The sequence below is a fragment of the Diuraphis noxia genome, unplaced genomic scaffold, assembly GCF_037042655.1.
Source record: "Diuraphis noxia isolate RWA-SAM2 unplaced genomic scaffold, SU_Dnox_SAM2 contig0002, whole genome shotgun sequence".
Taxonomy (NCBI): domain Eukaryota; kingdom Metazoa; phylum Arthropoda; class Insecta; order Hemiptera; family Aphididae; genus Diuraphis; species Diuraphis noxia.
The window spans coordinates 68,334,478-68,352,303 of record NW_028301712.1 but is presented as its reverse complement, the minus strand read 5'-3'; the positions used below and the strand labels follow the sequence as shown (position 1 = coordinate 68,352,303).

General features: G+C 28.9%; 3 protein-coding genes across 3 annotated transcripts; all 3 read right to left on the bottom strand.

Annotated features, from left to right (window-relative positions):
• Positions 1-278: 278 nt before the first annotated feature.
• On the bottom strand, positions 279-8,372 carry LOC107166282 (leucine-rich PPR motif-containing protein, mitochondrial-like). The gene is made up of 20 exons (XM_015514880.2): positions 8,048-8,372; positions 7,832-7,977; positions 7,640-7,762; positions 7,295-7,562; positions 6,894-7,125; positions 6,645-6,836; positions 5,172-5,385; positions 4,860-5,081; positions 4,478-4,782; positions 4,209-4,385; positions 3,973-4,104; positions 3,689-3,884; positions 3,380-3,596; positions 3,080-3,311; positions 2,544-2,703; positions 1,994-2,469; positions 1,366-1,570; positions 963-1,244; positions 736-893; positions 279-461 (listed from the first exon to the last, which is right to left on the bottom strand). Exons 1-20 carry the CDS (start codon positions 8,221-8,223, stop codon positions 384-386), a joined length of 4,191 nt encoding a protein of 1,396 aa, XP_015370366.2. The 5' UTR covers positions 8,224-8,372; the 3' UTR covers positions 279-383.
• A 2,218-nt stretch (positions 8,373-10,590) lies between these two features.
• On the bottom strand, positions 10,591-11,456 carry LOC149058841 (uncharacterized). Its single transcript, XM_089218483.1, has 2 exons — positions 11,163-11,456; positions 10,591-11,082 (listed from the first exon to the last, which is right to left on the bottom strand). The coding sequence occupies exons 1-2, from the start codon at positions 11,454-11,456 to the stop codon at positions 10,591-10,593; spliced, it is 786 nt and encodes a 261-aa protein (XP_089074609.1).
• A 1,634-nt stretch (positions 11,457-13,090) lies between these two features.
• Positions 13,091-17,826, bottom strand: Hpf1 (Histone PARylation factor 1). The gene is made up of 11 exons (XM_089221069.1): positions 17,672-17,826; positions 17,493-17,612; positions 17,230-17,365; positions 16,735-16,895; positions 15,311-15,485; positions 14,789-14,947; positions 14,570-14,706; positions 14,138-14,283; positions 13,876-14,075; positions 13,563-13,813; positions 13,091-13,452 (listed from the first exon to the last, which is right to left on the bottom strand). Exons 2-11 carry the CDS (start codon positions 17,604-17,606, stop codon positions 13,405-13,407), a joined length of 1,527 nt encoding a protein of 508 aa, XP_089077195.1. The 5' UTR covers positions 17,607-17,612; positions 17,672-17,826; the 3' UTR covers positions 13,091-13,404.

Genomic DNA, 17,826 nt, shown 5'->3' with positions numbered 1-17,826 from the left:
CAAAAACTTTTGAAATATCTGTGAATATAACACCAACCTGACCACTATGCTTAAATCTATCTTTGATGAATGATGAAAATAGTTTATTCCACTAGTATAGTAGTCATTTTTCGACCACAATAAAACCCAAGTTGACTCGGAGAAATAAAAGTAATTTAAATATATACTCAATATATTTATCATAATTTCTAACTGATTGCTTAATTAATTCAAATGAAATAATTCAAAATTCTTTTTTTTTTTTAATGGAAATTTTTATTTAAGTCAAAATAAAACAATTTAGGACTTTTAATTAGTTAAAATATATTTACATGACAAAAAATACAATAACACAATTTATAATGAAGGAATATACTACTTTGTAAACACTTAAAATATTTTGTTTAGACTTTAGCTACTTTTTCATCATCAGATGAATCACTAGAATCGTCACTATGAATATTTGAACTCTTGAAGTTTTTCTGTGAAAAAACAAACGTTGCGGCATTTCAATGTTTTGTTTATAGTATTTATATATTATACTAAAAACTAAAAGGCGTCGGCTATCAGAAATATTAGGACTGAAATGTTTTAATGTATGTGTATAAATTATTAAATATGAATAATATCAAAATATATTTGAAAAAATTTTAAAGAAATAGATACAAAATTTAGTAATCTTACTCTTGAAATTACAGCTTATAATTATTACATCATAATATTAATACTCTTCTAAAATAATAAAATATCACTCACCTTTTCTAAAATATCTGTGTCGTATTTAAATTTTTCTCCCAGGGAATCAAAATTTTTTTTAATTCTTAATACAGCCGATTTGTTTATATCTGCAAGTGTAATTTTTTCTAAAGCCTTATCCAATACTTGGCTAGCTTCAATGACGTTGTTTTGATTAACTAGATCGGAACATTTAACAGTCAACTAAATTATGAAATTTAAATACTTTTATTTTTTTTTTAACTAACCATAAGAATCAATTATAGCACTATAAATTAACCCTAGGTTTGCATTCTGATTGACTTCCTTAAAAGTTGGTATAACCTCTAAGAGCTTATAGCCCAACTCAATATTGTTGTTATTCCGAATATCAGCTAGTAATTGTCGATACTGAATAAACTTTTCATTTTCTAATTCTTTGGCGATGTTAGAAGCCTCATCAAACATTTTATTCAACATGAAATGAGACCACAAACTATTTGCAAACACTTTATAACCATGTGGTGAGATTTTGGTGTGTAATCTTTCAACTAAAAAAATATAATTACATACAAATCATATTAATTGAAATAATTGAAATCATAAAATGTATATAAATATATATTTACATACTTATAAAATAATAATTAGTTCTTAATAAATTATACTAACTTATTGGTATGAAAGATGAGTCTTTATTTAAGATGCTCACTAAATTACCACCTGGCACATTCTTTATGAATTCAGATAATTTATTTGTATCATTTAATCTTTCATCGATATCAGTTTCCAAACGAACTAATAAGTCATTAACATTACCATTTGCTTGATAAGCATTAAATATTTTGTTGTTCAAATTCAATTTACTGCTCATAACCTTAAAAAAAATTAATTGATTTTATTGACATAGATTACATTGATCAGAAACCGTAAAATCTTAATAACTCAACAAAATTGACTTAGCACTAAAACATAAGTATATGTTATTCTTTGCACTGCTACACTATTTATGCACCATTTATGCAACCTGAGTATGCTGCATAAAATAAAAAGATTTTATTTTTATTTTTAAATTTTAGATTTTTATGATCTAATTATTAAGTTTAAAATAATGTGAGCCCAGGTTTGCTAAAATAGTATGATTACCAGCAAATGATAATATAATATACAGGAATGTAAAAGTATGTTAGTAGCAGTGCAAGGGTTAATGATTGTTTTGATAACTCAATACTGTTAAATTAGTATTAGTGATTGAGACCAGTATTAGTACAATGATACATATTAAGTAAAATTATTGTACCTTGGTAACTTTTTCATTAAGATATTCTAAACTTCTTGTGTGGCCAGCTGCTGAAAGATTTTTTACCAAAAAATTTAATATACTTTTTGTTATTGGTCTATTATTTTCCAACATGTCTTTAGCAATTTCAAATGCTTCATTCAATTTTTTTTCACGAGTTAACAACTCAATAATTTTAGATTCAAGTGAGGAGTTAATATTATATCCTTTGGATCGTAAAGTTTTACGTAACGCAAGAGCTTGAGTGATGTTATTACTATTGATACATGACTCAAGATCAGTAGATAAAGTTTTGTTAACATCACTAGGGACAACTGAAACATTTTGTTTTGGTTTCTTAACTGTAAATGGAACTTCGAGTTCATTTTTCTTTAAAAGCTGGCTTAAAGACCACATGAAATTTTCTGATGGTTGGCAATCTTCTTCTTGCATTTGAGTCCAAAGAGCCATTGCTTCTTCTACTCTATTATTTTTACCTAAGACAAATATAATTAATAAAACTTGTTAATATCATTATGGACGGAAATTTATAATAATCAAGGAACTTTACTGTATAACTGGAGGAGTTCATTAAATATATTAGTCCTGTCAAATTGACCAATGTTTTTTGTAACTTCTAGTAAACGAATGAGGGATTTTTCATCATTATCCAATCCATATTTGGCACAAGCTGAATTAATACGATCTTGTCTAGTTCGTAAACCTGGGGTCTAAAAATAAAAATTAACATTCATGTTTATTAAGAATTTTTTTTAAATATAATGTAGTATAAAAACTATCAAAATTTTAAATCAAAAGAAATTACTTCAAATTAGTATTGGTAGATATTTTATTTAAATAAGATAAAATGTCGAAGTATCAAAAAGAAGACGCATTCAATTTATATACAAATATTTAAAAAGTGTACAAGAGTTTTTTAATTAAGATCGAACAATACATAAGATGTAAAAAATGATATCAGATTTTTATTTGCAGTTAGGTAATGTTTGATGTTAATTTATAAGGTACTAAAATCCTTATAAATAAATATTTAACTTGAACCACAATAATCAACTTGGAATATAAAAGATTTAACTTTTCACTTACTTCCAAAATTTTACGGGCTTGTTTGACACGCCCACATTCAATAAATGCAAACATAAGATCATACAGAGAATTTACTTCACCATGTACAGTAGTACTTAAGTCAGTTAACACTTGTAAGGAAATAGCATCTTCTGCTTGAATAAACTTTAAAGCTAATTCGTTTTTCCATGGAGTACATCTGTATGTCTTGCAACACCATTCAAATTTATCCAGAGCTCCTTTAATATCGTTGCTAAACACAAAAAAATAGTACAATTTTAAATTAAAATCATCTTAAAATAGTACAATATAACTTATTACTTGACAATATGAACTTTGATTAATGGTCCTAAAAGTATATTTGAAACAGTAATGTAGTTATTCTTGATAAGTAAATCAAATATTTTTTGAAGATTTTCTACATTGCCACTTTCAGCAACAGTATTTAATAATTTCCAACAAAGATTGGCATGTTGAAATGATGTAAACTCAGTATTATCATCAAATTGTTTAAGTGAAGATAGAAAATCTATAGCGTCTAAATCAATAAACATACCATGTTATTTTAATTGATAAACAAAATTCAGAATACAAACTTTTAATTTAAATCACAAGCAAATAGATACTTACTTTCAATACCATCAGTTTTAGCTATCAATTCCGCCATTTTAACAACCTTAAATTTGTCTAAGGTAAATTCAGAACTATTAGTTTTTAATTCATGTAAAATTTGTTTTGCTTCGTCCAGTTTATTGTGATTTAAGTACATATCAATAAGTAAAACCATTGATCCAGGTGGTATACTAAATCCTTCAGCTATTAATTTCTATACATAAAATGAATTTAGAAATTAAAATAAACAATGAAAATATAATAAAAATACAACTATTTCTTAATTATAAATGAATTTTTACATCTTTAAATGCAGAAGCTTTTTCAAAATTGTTATTTTTACAATACAAATTTAATAATTGTCTTTTAGTTCCGTTTTTAGCTTCACCAGAGGCTTCTGCTTTGCTAATGATGTTTTCCAATGTACTTTCATCCTAGAATAAAAAATAAATTTTTTAAATTGAAAATATCAACCATTTTAATTTATTTAAATATGTTTAGTTAATTTAACAGAAACTTAAAATTTAATAACACATACTACATTAGATAATGTATAACCTCCTGGCTTGGCACTCAATTCAGCTTTAAGCACTAAATTAGAATCTGTTAAATTTTCTAATAAACTTGTTATTTCAAATGTTAATTTTCCTTGTAGAAGATTTTGTACTTGTTCTGATGCATAAGAATTAATTCCCAAGCCTTTTCCATACATGTTCTAGTTTTTTTTTATAAAAATTAAATTTATTATTATTACATTTGAATAACTGAATATTTATATATTTAGTAAATAATAATTTAATAATTTACTTCTAATAATTCATGAACAATTTCCACAACTCCTGAAGTCTGTTTTAAACTTCGCACAAGGTCAATTAGAACTTGACTGATGAATTCTCGCATTTCAGTGATTTGGTCTTCTGTATGAATCGAGTTTTTATCAAATTTGTCTTGTTTTGACAATTCAGGGGCAGTTACAAGAGAGTATCGCGAAAATCCATTGCAAATTTGTTGGAGTAATATAATTAATGATGTTATATCATTACCAGCTAAAAATGCATTAACTAAAGGACGGCGAATTAAAGAAGGAACATAGAAAGCACGGCTAGTAGCAGCTGTTAAAAAAAAAAAAAATGAAAAAGTTATTAGTATACATTATTATATTTTATATTTAAATCTATTCAGATATTACCAATGTCTGCCGCTAAACGAATCTTTTTTTCAGACAGTAAATACAACACTAATGAATGTGTAGTAGTGCCTGAAGGTATACCCAACAATTGCAACTCATTGATGATTTTTGTTCCATCCAAATTATTTTTAAACATTGTTGGTAAAACATAATACCGAAGGGTATCGATATTAGGGTTTAATTCATACTTGTTAACCATAATACTCAGCACATTTTTTAATCCTACAATAAAACAATTGAATAAAATAACTTAAATCATGCTTTTATAACATATTTTACTAAAATTAATATTTAACACAAAATAGTAATTACCTTGCAAATCATTTTGTTTATCTTTAGCAACTAAAATTGGCCAAAAGTAATGTTGTCTAATAGGTTGCCCATTTTCTTTCAAATACTCAAACATGCCTAATGCTATATCAACTGACCCATTTTTCAATGCCATTTCAGTTGCAATTTCAAATGCTTTAGAATTTGACCCTTCAGATACTAACTTCTTGCAAAACCCAATAACATTATCCAAAGACTAAAAAAATAAATTTCAATATAACACTAATACTATTTTATAACATGGGTTTTTGGGGGACAGATTTTCTACACCTGTTGGCAAACTGATAATGTCATTATAAAAATAATTCCCATAATTTTAACATTCAATTGACTGAATTGAAAAAATAAAATGACAAAAATGTATAAAGGTTGATTCACAAAGCATGCTTACCACTATTTTTTCCTTTAATAATAAATGTATTAAAATTTGAGTCGTTCAAAAACAAAGTTTCGGTTCTAAACATGTCTATAAGAATAAAGCTAAAAATATTTTCACAAAATTATAAAACATAATAAGTATTATGCAATATTGTATCAAGTATATATTGTACATGGACCAATTTTAGAAATTATAAATGTTGGAAGTTCAATATATTACAAACATTTTCAGATCTACATTACTCCCATACCTTTCACTAATTATTCTTATACATCAACTTAAATACCTAACTCAAAAACTAATCATTAAAATTTAGATCTTAATATATCAATATTTACAGAAAAGGGGGGTGGAGTGGCCGAGCGGACTGAGGCGTCAGTTGCGACGCACGCAGTCGCCGGTTCGAATCTCAGTCACGGGCGGCATTGCTCTTTGGGCATTTTGCGGTGTCTGGAGAGAGAGGTCGCCACTGCCCCCCACCGCGCATGGCCAAAACCTACGGGTACCCATTCAAAATTTTTCCAAAAACCCACGTGTTAAAACCTACAATACCTTCCCCTACAGTTCCCCAGGTTAATGACCTCAGTTGTTGAAGCCCTAACCCTAAAAAAACAAAATTTACAGAAAAATGATCACCTAAATAATTTTTAGTAGAGAGAAAAAAGTGTTTACATTACTAAAACAGAGGTTTGCATATCTCTTAAGGACACTTCTATAGTATAAAAACTCTCAAGTTTTAAAATAATATGTACTTTAAGTACATTTAAAAATACAAAAATCAGATTTTGAATAATTGTATTGTTAAAAAAAAAATGGGGAACATGGTTGGTGAATCACCCTTTATGGTAAATTCTGAAAGAAAATTTAAATTATTGTAAATTAGTGAATAGACTAGTTTCAATAAAAATTTAATAGATTTTTGAATTTTTCAGTTTATCTCTTTCATTAATTACTTATTCTGTGACCATACATAATACATAAAATATATGTAATCAGTGATAAGTTAATAATAAATATGAATAAAATTCAAAAGAATTAACAAATGTATAGAATTCAAATATTAAAACTGCCCTTACACTATTAACTTTTGTAAGATGTCCAATCAAGAAACGGCCAATTGGTGGAGAAGTTCCATCAGCCTTTAATGGTTTTGTCATTGTATCGAATATTTTAAATGCAATTTCTTCATGGCCACAAGTGACTAATTTATAAATACAATTAATAGCATCTTGATTATATCCAGAGGTTTTTGGAATTCTAGCCAATATCTATAATTGATAACAAAATATTTAATAATGAAATAAAAAAATTTAAAATGCACTTACTTGATCGATTTTATCACTATGACCATTGACTGCCAATGAATATACGATATCTAGATATTCTTTGTCACTTAAATATATTTCCTTATTATCACAGGTGTCCAAAACATCTATTAATTTACCAATATCACCATTTTTAGCATACCCTGAAGCTAATAATGTATATGTGTCTGATGTGGGTTCTAGATTTGATTCTTTCATAACATTTAAAACACCTACAGCACTCTCCATATCACTAAAATAGGAACTAGGATTAGTTACAAATCATAAATGTGTATAATAATTGAGTATGCCTTAGTGCTAATTGTGAGCAAAATATAAATACTTTAAATAGGAAAAAAATGTATAATATATTAAAAAATGCATAATTGTATGTTATACTGTATACCAAATAGTAATAATACCTATTTTGTGAATGACCCATGACTAAAGCATTAAAAACTATTTTGTTGATTGGTAGCTGTTTATCACGCATATATTCTAATATGCGACTAGCCCCAGCAATATCACCATTTTGGCAATATCCTGTGATTAAATGTTGAAAAGTTACACGATTAGGTGTAATATCTGCTTTCTCCAAATTTTCCAAAAATTCAGTTGGGGAGAATACATAATTATTTTCCAAATATACTTTCAGCAATGTGTTGTAATGACTTATATCCAGAGGAACACCTAAAAATAAAATATAAATAAATGAATATAAAATTCTAACTCATTTGTAATAAATACTGTAATAGATAATTTCTTACCGATTTTATTTATAGCTTGCCATATTTTTTGAACTAATATTGTTCGATTTTCAGGCAATTCATCAGGTACGAAGTTACCACAACATCGAAGGACCATTAATGACTGTGATGGAGTGGCAGCTTCTAAATAAATAATAAACAAGATTAAAGAATTATTATATTATTGAGGTGAAAACTCCAGGAAGAACTCACTAGAAATCTGAATTTCATTAAGAATCTCTTCAATTTCCCTCTTCGAAATACGTCCCATTCGTCTTAAATCAAAATCAAGTTTTTTAATACATTCATCAATTTTGTTAAGTGACGAGTTTTGATGAATAGCTGATGAAAAAAATGACCTAAGTATACAAAAAATTTAGTAAAAAATTAAACACATATAATATGCTGAAAATAACTAGCAAAACTTACCGATTTGGGAGTATATTTGTATTGCGATATGGAATACTTCCATTATTGTTGGTTTCTGGAAATGTTTTTTGGGAAATATGAGAATTCGTATTTGATATTAATGTGTTGCTAATCCTATGGCGGCCTAAATTGTACGCTGTGCGTATGTGCTTTGAGCACTGAATTAAAACAGACATGACGGTCGAAATGTATGAAACTTCTAATAAATCGATTAAAAAAAAATTATAAATACAATTAGTCAACGACCTGCAAAATTCAGTCGCCGAAAAAATTTTCACTAATACCTAGCTGCCGCTTCGATCTTATTAAGTAATAAACTAATAACAGTAATAACCTTAAAAAGGAAATGGAAATAATGGAATATTGTGCTCACTATCACAACATGATAAATGAACTCGCGTTATCACGGTCATGGATAGATAATAATAATAACATTAACATTGATCATTATTATATTAGAAAAATCATTTACATTTATCGACACAAAATGGAATGGAATCGATGAGATGACCCATAATTTTCCATCAGTAATTCGACTATTTCGACATCAACTCACATAACCAATCAATAGTTCGTTGACAACAAATATGGGATAAATTACCGTAATACTACCATCTTGTTCCATCCCAAAAACATAACTATTATATATTTTTAAATAATGATTAACAACTGTGACAATAAGCAGTTTATAGTTTCTCGCCTCACCTAGTCACCACTTACAACGTTACAAAATATGAATTATGAATCATTTGGGTTGTTAAACAAAAATAATATATATATATCGTGTTGCCATATAATTATAAAAACAATAAAAATTGGACAGTTAAAAAAATATATCTACATCTACACTAACATTATAAAGAGGAAAGATTTGATCGATTGTTAATTTGTTTATATTGAATAGGCTCCGAAACTACTGACTGATTTGAAAAATAGTTTTACCAATAAAAGCTGACATTAACCCTTAACCCTGATGAACTAGGCTACTTTTTACCACGGGAAAATGATTCATTCATACATCATACGAGAAAACGAGTTATATGAATTATCCTTCCGTACTTATCTTTTTCACATAACTTCTAAACGGCTGAACCGATTGGGTTGACATTTTATAAGGGTACTATAGCTGCTTGTGCAAATCGATTCCGGGCATTGTGGAAGCCACCTCCGGCGCCTTCGTGGTGGTCAAGCGAAAATCGTTTCACCGGAAATTCAAAAAGAAATTAAGGCAAACCGAAAACTGTGACTTTGAGTGTCAAGCGGTCTTTCCTCTTCTAGTGTAATACACTAATACCGTGTCCTGTCGCATGCCCTGTTCTGTTTTGACTGTATAAGCAATTAGGAAATGCGAATAATTGTAATCGAATGTCTAGCTATCAATCATCACTGTATGCAAATCTTTGAGGGATATGGCATCCACGTATTGCGGATTGCATGCATGTCCCGTCACATGCAAGATGTAAGTGAAAATCGGGGGCCTGTGGCTTTGAGTCATGAGTGGGTACCGATTTCGGTGCACGGTGCAAGTCTTTTGTGATAAGGATTATAGGGAACAAATGCAGTTTAGTACCCACGCGATTTCCCCCCCCCCCCCCAAAAAAAAAAAAAAATGTGTGTTTTAAAGCACTGAACACAAAAGTCTTATTCCAAAATTCTCGCAAATCATTATTTTGCAAGTTATTAAAAAAAAACTATAAAACATTAATTTTTTCAAAAATACGTGGTATCTACGAAAAAAACATCAAAAAACTACTTTTTGATTTTTTTTTAAATTATTAACAGTTAAATAACAAAATTTTCAAGTATAGTGGCTCCCTTCGCCTGCCGGCTCCGGTCACCAAACTCGAGGTCCTGGGTTGACATTTTATAAGGGTATGGTTCCACAGACACGAATGTATTAAGCCTACCTAATCTATATTTTTATAAATTAACCACATTATCTAAGCTACATATTTTAATTTTTCTTCGATCTATTTGTATATACTAACATGGATTTCTGACTGTCTGTCTGTTTGTCTTTAATGCATTCCTAGAGGTCGGGACCGGTCGTGACGAAATTGGGTACAGAGATACATTAAACCTATGGGCAGAAGATAGGTCAAGTTAAAAGTGATAGGCCCCTGTGAGGTGTTTAAAATTAAAACAGATACCTATTTTGAGTTTTACTATTTTGTTTATTTATAAACGGTTGCTATTAGTGATGGTTACTCATTATTATTATATAATACTAGCTGACCCGGCAAACGTTGTTTTGCCTAAATTTTTTTTTTAAATTAAGTTGACCCGGTGAACTTAACGCTTTCAAATAAAATCTAGATTGATAATAAAATTCAAGTATTCCATTGTAATGAATTGTTACAGAAATCAATATATTGCATTTTGATAAACAATGTTTTTCGTTTTGTTTTCTGGTGCAAAAATAAACAACGATGGCGGTTTTCCAACACGCGAACTGGCAACGTACAGCTGCCCGTGCGAAAAACATGGAAATTCCAAATTGATCCCACAGACTTCCAACGATTGGCCTTGCGATTTATCGATTGTCATCGCAAAAGCCAATCTAACCGGAAACTGAATCCGCTTAAACTGAAATGGAAGATCTGTTGGAATGATCGGAATTCGTGGGATAAGGACTTCCTCCCCTTTGAAATTGCCCTTGATGATCGTTGATTGCGTATTACATTGTTCATCAGTTTCTTGACGGACAATCGTGTACCATTACACAATTTAGGAGGATTTAGATTCCGCAACATAATTATGATCGATCCCACTTTTACCTGTAAATTATGCGGTTGAGTTCCTGGCGCATCAAGCGAGTTCAAAAATTCTGTCGGATAGTTGACCGCTTCGTTTTCGCCGGTCGTGCTGTCAACGGATTTGTACGAACGCATTTCTCCAGCAATTTTACTCCGAATTGTAAAATTCAAGCTATCGACGTCCTTATTCCTCGCTGCTAGTATTGCCCGTTCACTCATCCAATCAAGATTGTTATAATCGACCTCAATGCTTGGGAACACTTTTGTAATGAGTTCTTCCTTCGACGATGTGAACTCACAAAAATTTGCCAGAAACGATATTAATCCAGTCAAAACATCAATCGGAATGTGTCCATTACCATAAGCGCCAGCAGTTGTCTCGAGAATTCAGCAGCCGATGGGTCGTTTTGCAACGCAACTCTCATGTTCGTCGTCAATTTCAACTTCTTGACGTGCCGCCACAAAAACGACGATTTCAGGCATGCATTAATTTCATCGGCAGCAGTAGATTTCGGAATGACGGGAAGTGTTTGACGAAAATCTCCGGAGAGCAATATCATTGCCCCACCAAATCGTTTCGAATTACCTCGTAAATCTTTCATCGTTCGGTCAACTGCCTCCAAAGCTAGTTTATGGTGCCATCGTGCATTCATCCCAAATGATGATTTTGCATTCTCGCAACGATTTCGCTGTCGCTGAATTCTTGGTCGTTGTGCACGTAGGCTTATAATATAATATAATACTTATAATCGTATTCAAAAGCAGCGCGATTTAAGGCTACATCTGAACTTCTTCTTCTTATATTAACATGTTGTCGAATTTGAGGCGGCGTTTGTGCAGCGCGGCCCTGTGTATTATGAGCACGTCTAAATTCATTAATGTTTCTTGCATTACGTGTACGCCGTCCAATGTTTGTTCTTCTCATAGGAGGCATGATACAAGCATAAAAATTCTCTCCAAAAGACAATAGTCGCTTTTGATTGAAAAAATTCATAAATAATATAAAACGATAATGTTTCAAAATAAAATGAATAATGTGCCAACTATTATTATTATTATTTTACTCTAAAGTTCTAAGTGTCTATAATAAAAAATGTATATCAACCAGAATATAAAAATATATATTTTTTTTCGATTTTTATCGATTTCAAGCCTCTAAATCTCTAACTCACAAGAGTTAGGTCCATAATTTATGCTATAAACCCGCTCCCCGACATTCTCTATCATTTAAAAAAAATTTGAGCCAAATCGGCCCAGCCGTTCTCAACGGATGCAATATCGAATTTTTTGTCTCCATTTTTATATATACTTATAGATATATCCCCGAATTATTGATAACTTCAGTTGAATAACTGTGTATTTCATAGTCCGTAAATATTTCTACGTCTTATATGTGTTTTTTGTATTTTTGTTATGATAACTCCATTTCTAAACAGTTATGCTTCCCAAAAAATGTCCATCAGTATAGTTATACGTCTCAAGCACGAAATAAAATGGCAATACAAGCTTCAGAAATATATATAAAAATAGATTTCTGTCAGTTAGTCCCTTATGTATTCCTAAATTGCTGAACCAATTGCAATGAAATTTGGTACAGAGATAATATATCAGACCTATGGGCAGAAGATAAGCTAATACTGTAGTAAGATTATCACTTAATATATTTTAACCATTATCTATCTATATGTATAATCTAAAAGTATACTGCTAGCAAAATCACAGGAAACGAATCTAATATATCAGAGGTAGGATTTTTAACGGGGTATGAAATGCATAGGTTCAGCTAGTGTATAGTAATATTTAAATAATATATTTATAATTTGTAAGTATTTTATAAACTGTAATATAACTATTTTATACAAATATACTTTAATGAAGTTGTATACATACGGCTACAACTTCATTTTGTATATTAATTTATGTACATTTAAAATATTCATATTGAAATGTATGAATGTACCAAAACGTGGCACAAACTACCAAAATTAATTTCAAGATGTGGCGCAAATTACATTTAGATTATTTTTGACACTAACAACATAATTCTGTGATGACTTTATTAATATAGTTGAAAGAAAAATATTTTCATAATTTATGTTTATGTATATTATTCTATCATTAAGTGCCATCTTGTTGAACTATATAAAAAGGCTCCATTGGTAAAATAGGGAGATTTCCTTCTAGGCATATCAGCCCATAGATAGATCTACCTTTTCTTATGATTCTGTATTGCCATAAACCTTCAAATTACAGTTGATAGTCCATATAGTAGAGTAGATATAGTAGATTAAACTTGAAATTTTTACCTTTAATATCAAATACTTTGAAATAAACACAAGAAAATAAATAGTTCAAATATGTTAAAAAATTATAATTCTAAATTCGTATAAAATTAATACTCTTCACAAGATTTAACTTATTATTAAAATTAAAAAAAAAAAAAAATTGAATAACTTATTATAAAATTAAATAATACATAATTTTTTGTATTATTTTATTGTGTTACTTAAATTAGAAAAACTATATAAACAGTTATAAAATGTTAATTATATGAATAAAAACTTGACAGTACAATAGAATTTAAATTATAAATTAATACATTTATAATATGCTCATATTTGGACCTTTTTTTCTGTTGTTGAGATGAGCCTGAAAAATTTTTTTTGTGAATATTGGCATACATCATATTCAAGTAATTATATAAGTATAAACATTCAAACTCTAATCTAACTATTATACCCTTTAAATATTCAAATTACCTTAATAATAGTGGCAAATTGAGGTCGTCTGAGTAAATTGTAAGCAGTTACCAATAGTTGTTTACAAATACGATGAAGATCAGGATTTCCATCACAAAAAAAATCAATTCCTAGTTCAAATCCAGTACCAAAGTCACACTCGTCACTTGCTATATTGGCATAATTAATAATTGGTTGCAATTTTTCCATTACCTCCATTTTTTTACTTTCGCTTGCTTCTTGGTAACTTTTAAGAATTTTTTTTAAATTATCTAAATAAATTATACTGTAAATTATACAAAATACAAAGTACACAAGAATTTAAGACACATACATTCAGATTCTGATAAAGGTCGATAACCAATATCAGTTTTACTATCATATGGAACTACAATTCCAGCTTTATGAAATGTTTTTGTCACTGGATCACATTTTCGACCTTCTAAAATTTCAGTAACTTTTCGTTTTTCATAAGCGAGTAAATTTTTTTGAAGTTTATTTGCTACTCTACTATCCATGCTTTGAAGGTGCTTTCTGAAATAAAAATTGAAAAAGTTATATACAAAAAAAATATATAGTGTTTAATAGAAATTTACCTTAAAGCCTGAAATAAACTCTTTCCTAATATTTGAATAATACAATTTTTGCTTGAATCATTAGAAACAACATAAACAGGTGATGCTAATGGTACATCTCTATAATAGCCAATATGAAATTCTGAATCAGTACTTGCTATAATTGTCTAAAAAAAATATAAAAAGTTATTCATAAGTAACTGGGTAATAGACAATACAATACTACACTACATAGTATGTTCTAGGACGTATACACTATGGGTTTTCAACACGCGTCATGCCTTATCTTTATTTGAGGCCAGCAGACGCATTTTAAGCATAAATGTATTTTTTATTATTATTTAAATAAAAAATAAAAGGTGACTTGCTACCTAAGAATGTTGAAGACCCCCAAATTATACAATATAAAATTATTTTCATAAGTTGAGGAACATTTTAGTACAAATCACATACTTGAAATTCTGGAGGGTCAAAGTAATAACGCCAATGTAAAACTGTCTTCTCAATATCATTGGTGTTAAATCCATTCATATGTCCTGCTAATACATCATAAGGTCCAACTAACTTCAATCCAACCGATAATAATGCATCTATATTTAAATAATATCTTTACTATGTAATTTATTAAATTTAATTTGGAAAATAAAGTTTCAGTTAAGATTAATATTAAACCTTCTGGATGAGTAGAACATTGCCTTTTACAAAAACTCCAAAGATCATAAAACTCTTTTGGCATTTCATCTACAAGGAATAGCTCGGAAATTTTTGTTTTCAAATAGTCAGAGTCAGTTACATTTTGTACAGGTGGATCTGGTTCTCTATCATTTGAGTCTAGAAAAAAAAATAAAAACATCAGAAAATTAATAATTTATTAGATTGTAAACATTCATACAAAAACTGTATTTTATGTTAAATTGTTATTTTTTTTTTTTCGTATAGCGGAGTAGGCCCGAAGGCCTAGTTCGGACGCCTGTTTGGCAGAATTTCTATTGGGGCACCCGTAGGTTTCTGCCATGCCCCGGAGTGGAGGATGGCGGCACTTGTTCTCCGGACACCATGACTTGCCCGGAGAAAAATGCCGCCCGATGGTCGAGGATCGAACCCGGTCCGGCTGAGCCACAGCCGACGCGTTAGATCACTCGGCCACCTCGTCCTGTACAATTGTTATGTTGTATAATATTTTAAAAAAATTACCAGGAGTATGAGATGGCTGAGATTCACCGACAAATGTAAATCTTTGTACTTGATTGCTAGATGGTACATGAGGTGAACTAACAGTCTCTCCATCTAAACGCCGAGGTGTAAATAATGTTGGTGTACATGGAACAATACCATCATCAACACTGCAATCTTCTAATGTATTATTTGTCTAAAAATATTCATAATCCACATTTCATAAATTTTTAATTTAAAAATATGTGTCATGAGAGTACCACTTGGCACTCTGCTGTATATTAGGTATTGTGTGGGACGCTGTAAGGATGTATTCAGTTTGAATTCAATGAAATAAAAATTGTATATGAAAAATAATTTTCAGTCAATATTACTAATTATTTTATGAGTTTACGACATTATTGCTATAAGGGTAATTTATTTTACTACTAATAATACAGTGGGTTGAATTAATTAAATTTAATATTGTTTTGAATTTTTAATCCTTAGCTATAAAAATTGATAATTTTTTACATTTTTGACTGCAAACTATTTTGAAAATTTTGGTAATTTTGATAGATTTTGTCAACATTTGAAATAACTATGCTTAAAAAAGATATGCATATATATCTTTAATCTTTTTTGATTTATTACAGTGGTTGCTGTTTATTTATTTATTTTTTTTTATTTTAGTGATCAAGTTTGGAAAAGAGTATTTTAATCACTCTAAGCAGATAAAAATTAACATGAAAATAATTTTTTTTTGAAAAAATTAATAAAAAATGGACTATATAACATGCACAAATACAAAATAAATACATATATACGTAGTTGAAATAAGATAAAATTTAGGTTCTTTTAAAAACGTTGGTGATATGTGATTCATTATTTCTATTTCTAATCGCTATAAACAAAAATCTAAACACAGTAAGTGGCAAAAATACACTGTTAGTGGCTATTAGTACTGTTCCTTGAATTTATGATTTAAATGGCTGATCCTTAAAACCGCTGAACACTATATAAGCGGCAACCATTATATAACATCAAAGAGGAACCAAGAATTAGATACAACTTGAAATTTTCTGACTCAGTGAAAACTTTTTATGTTTATAGAAAAATAAACTATAATATTTGAAAATTTAAAATATCTATAAATAGATCTAAAGGAGTCACAAATTTAGAAAATTATACCATGCATAGGCAATAATAATATAAACATTTGGAGAAAAATTCTACTCTCTACAGTCAAGTGTTTTTAAAACAACAATGTATAAAAATCATTTGATTTCTCAGTTAATTAACAGGTTGAATAACCAACCTTAAAAAGAAAGTTTGAACAAAATAATGACATATTCAGGTTCATAGGTACATAATTTAAAAAAATATTTTCTTTTGATATTCAATACTATAAATTGTTATTTATAATCATCAAAATTGTAATTTATCTGAGTATTATTTTCTTTTACCAATAACAATTGTTGTTGTTGTTGAGAATGTTGTCTTGCTGATGGCACAGCATATTCAGTTGAGTTTTGTTGGTTACTTATAGAAATAATACTAATAGGTTCATGATTGGAAGTGCTTATTGATTGTTCAAGTTGTTCAGGAACTTCCATATCATTTGCATCTATGAAAAATAAAAATTATAACTAATTTGAATGTTTTAGAATAGATTTGGATAAAAGTAAATCAACTTTTAAGATATTAATAAATGTTGTGTTACTTAATGCATAGTTTTGAATTTTTTACATTAGAATTTTATTTTTTTATAAACATTAAAAATTTGATAAACAAATTACAGGATTGAATAATATATTAATAGATCATATAAAATATGTATTTTCAGTTTTGCAATTTTAAATTTACAATTATCTGAGAGTTAGATACCTACAACTTTAAACGAAAATTACAAACAATTATCATTTTGAAAATATAGTGTTAGAATTGAAGATCACACATACCGCCATTATTGGGACTTTCTTCATTATTCCTATGATTGCTGTTTGATGATTCTCCATTAGTTTTGTCGGGCAATTTAACTTTTCCTTTTGAATCTCTTTTCCTTGTAATTTTTTTAGTGTCCACTTTAATATCATCCTACAAACATCAAACCCGTGATGAGAAACATCCAATAAATCAAAGGGGAAAAGACATGAGGAGGAAATCTACATTCATTAGAAATACTACATATAAACACAATAAATTAATTTATAATATATCTTACTTTAGTTGGTGGATGTTTATATTTATCCGTATGATTTTTATTTGTTTGGAAACATTTCCTCCCATATTTGCATGGTGTCCTGCTATCTTTTTGGTAAGCAAAAAACTTTTCCATTTTTGTCTACAACATTGAAGTCTTAATTAAAAACAAATTGAATCAACATTAAATCATAATTTTACCTTATTTCCTACTATAAAATCTCAAACAATGAATCATAGACTATAGTTATTTTTATCATGGACTAAGGAATTATAGGTACACTAATAACCAAAATACTAAATTGATTGTTATTTATTGTAAACAAAAACGATTTTAGTATTTTATCTAATTCTGA

Bases quoted from the DNA above. Each gene is read 5' to 3' on its own strand.
- Hpf1 (XM_089221069.1), bottom strand. From the start codon at position 17,606: ATGGAAAAGTTTTTTGCTTACCAAAAAGATAGCAGGACACCATGCAAA. The intron at 17,366-17,492 runs GTAAGATATATT...TGATGTTTGTAG, and splicing joins ATAAACATCCACCAACTAAA to GATGATATTAAAGTGGACAC. The intron at 14,948-15,310 runs GTAATTTTTTTA...TTTTTTTTCTAG, and splicing joins TCAGCCATCTCATACTCCTG to ACTCAAATGATAGAGAACCA.
- LOC107166282 (XM_015514880.2), bottom strand. From the start codon at position 8,223: ATGTCTGTTTTAATTCAGTGCTCAAAGCACATACGCACAGCGTACAAT. The intron at 3,885-3,972 runs GTAAAAATTCAT...TTTTATGTATAG, and splicing joins AAGCTTCTGCATTTAAAGAT to AAATTAATAGCTGAAGGATT. The intron at 462-735 runs GTGAGTGATATT...GTTTTTTCACAG, and splicing joins ACACAGATATTTTAGAAAAG to AAAAACTTCAAGAGTTCAAA.
- LOC149058841 (XM_089218483.1), bottom strand. From the start codon at position 11,456: ATGAATGCACGATGGCACCATAAACTAGCTTTGGAGGCAGTTGACCGA. The intron at 11,083-11,162 runs GTAATGGACACA...ACATCGTCGAAG, and splicing joins GACAACTGCTGGCGCTTATG to GAAGAACTCATTACAAAAGT.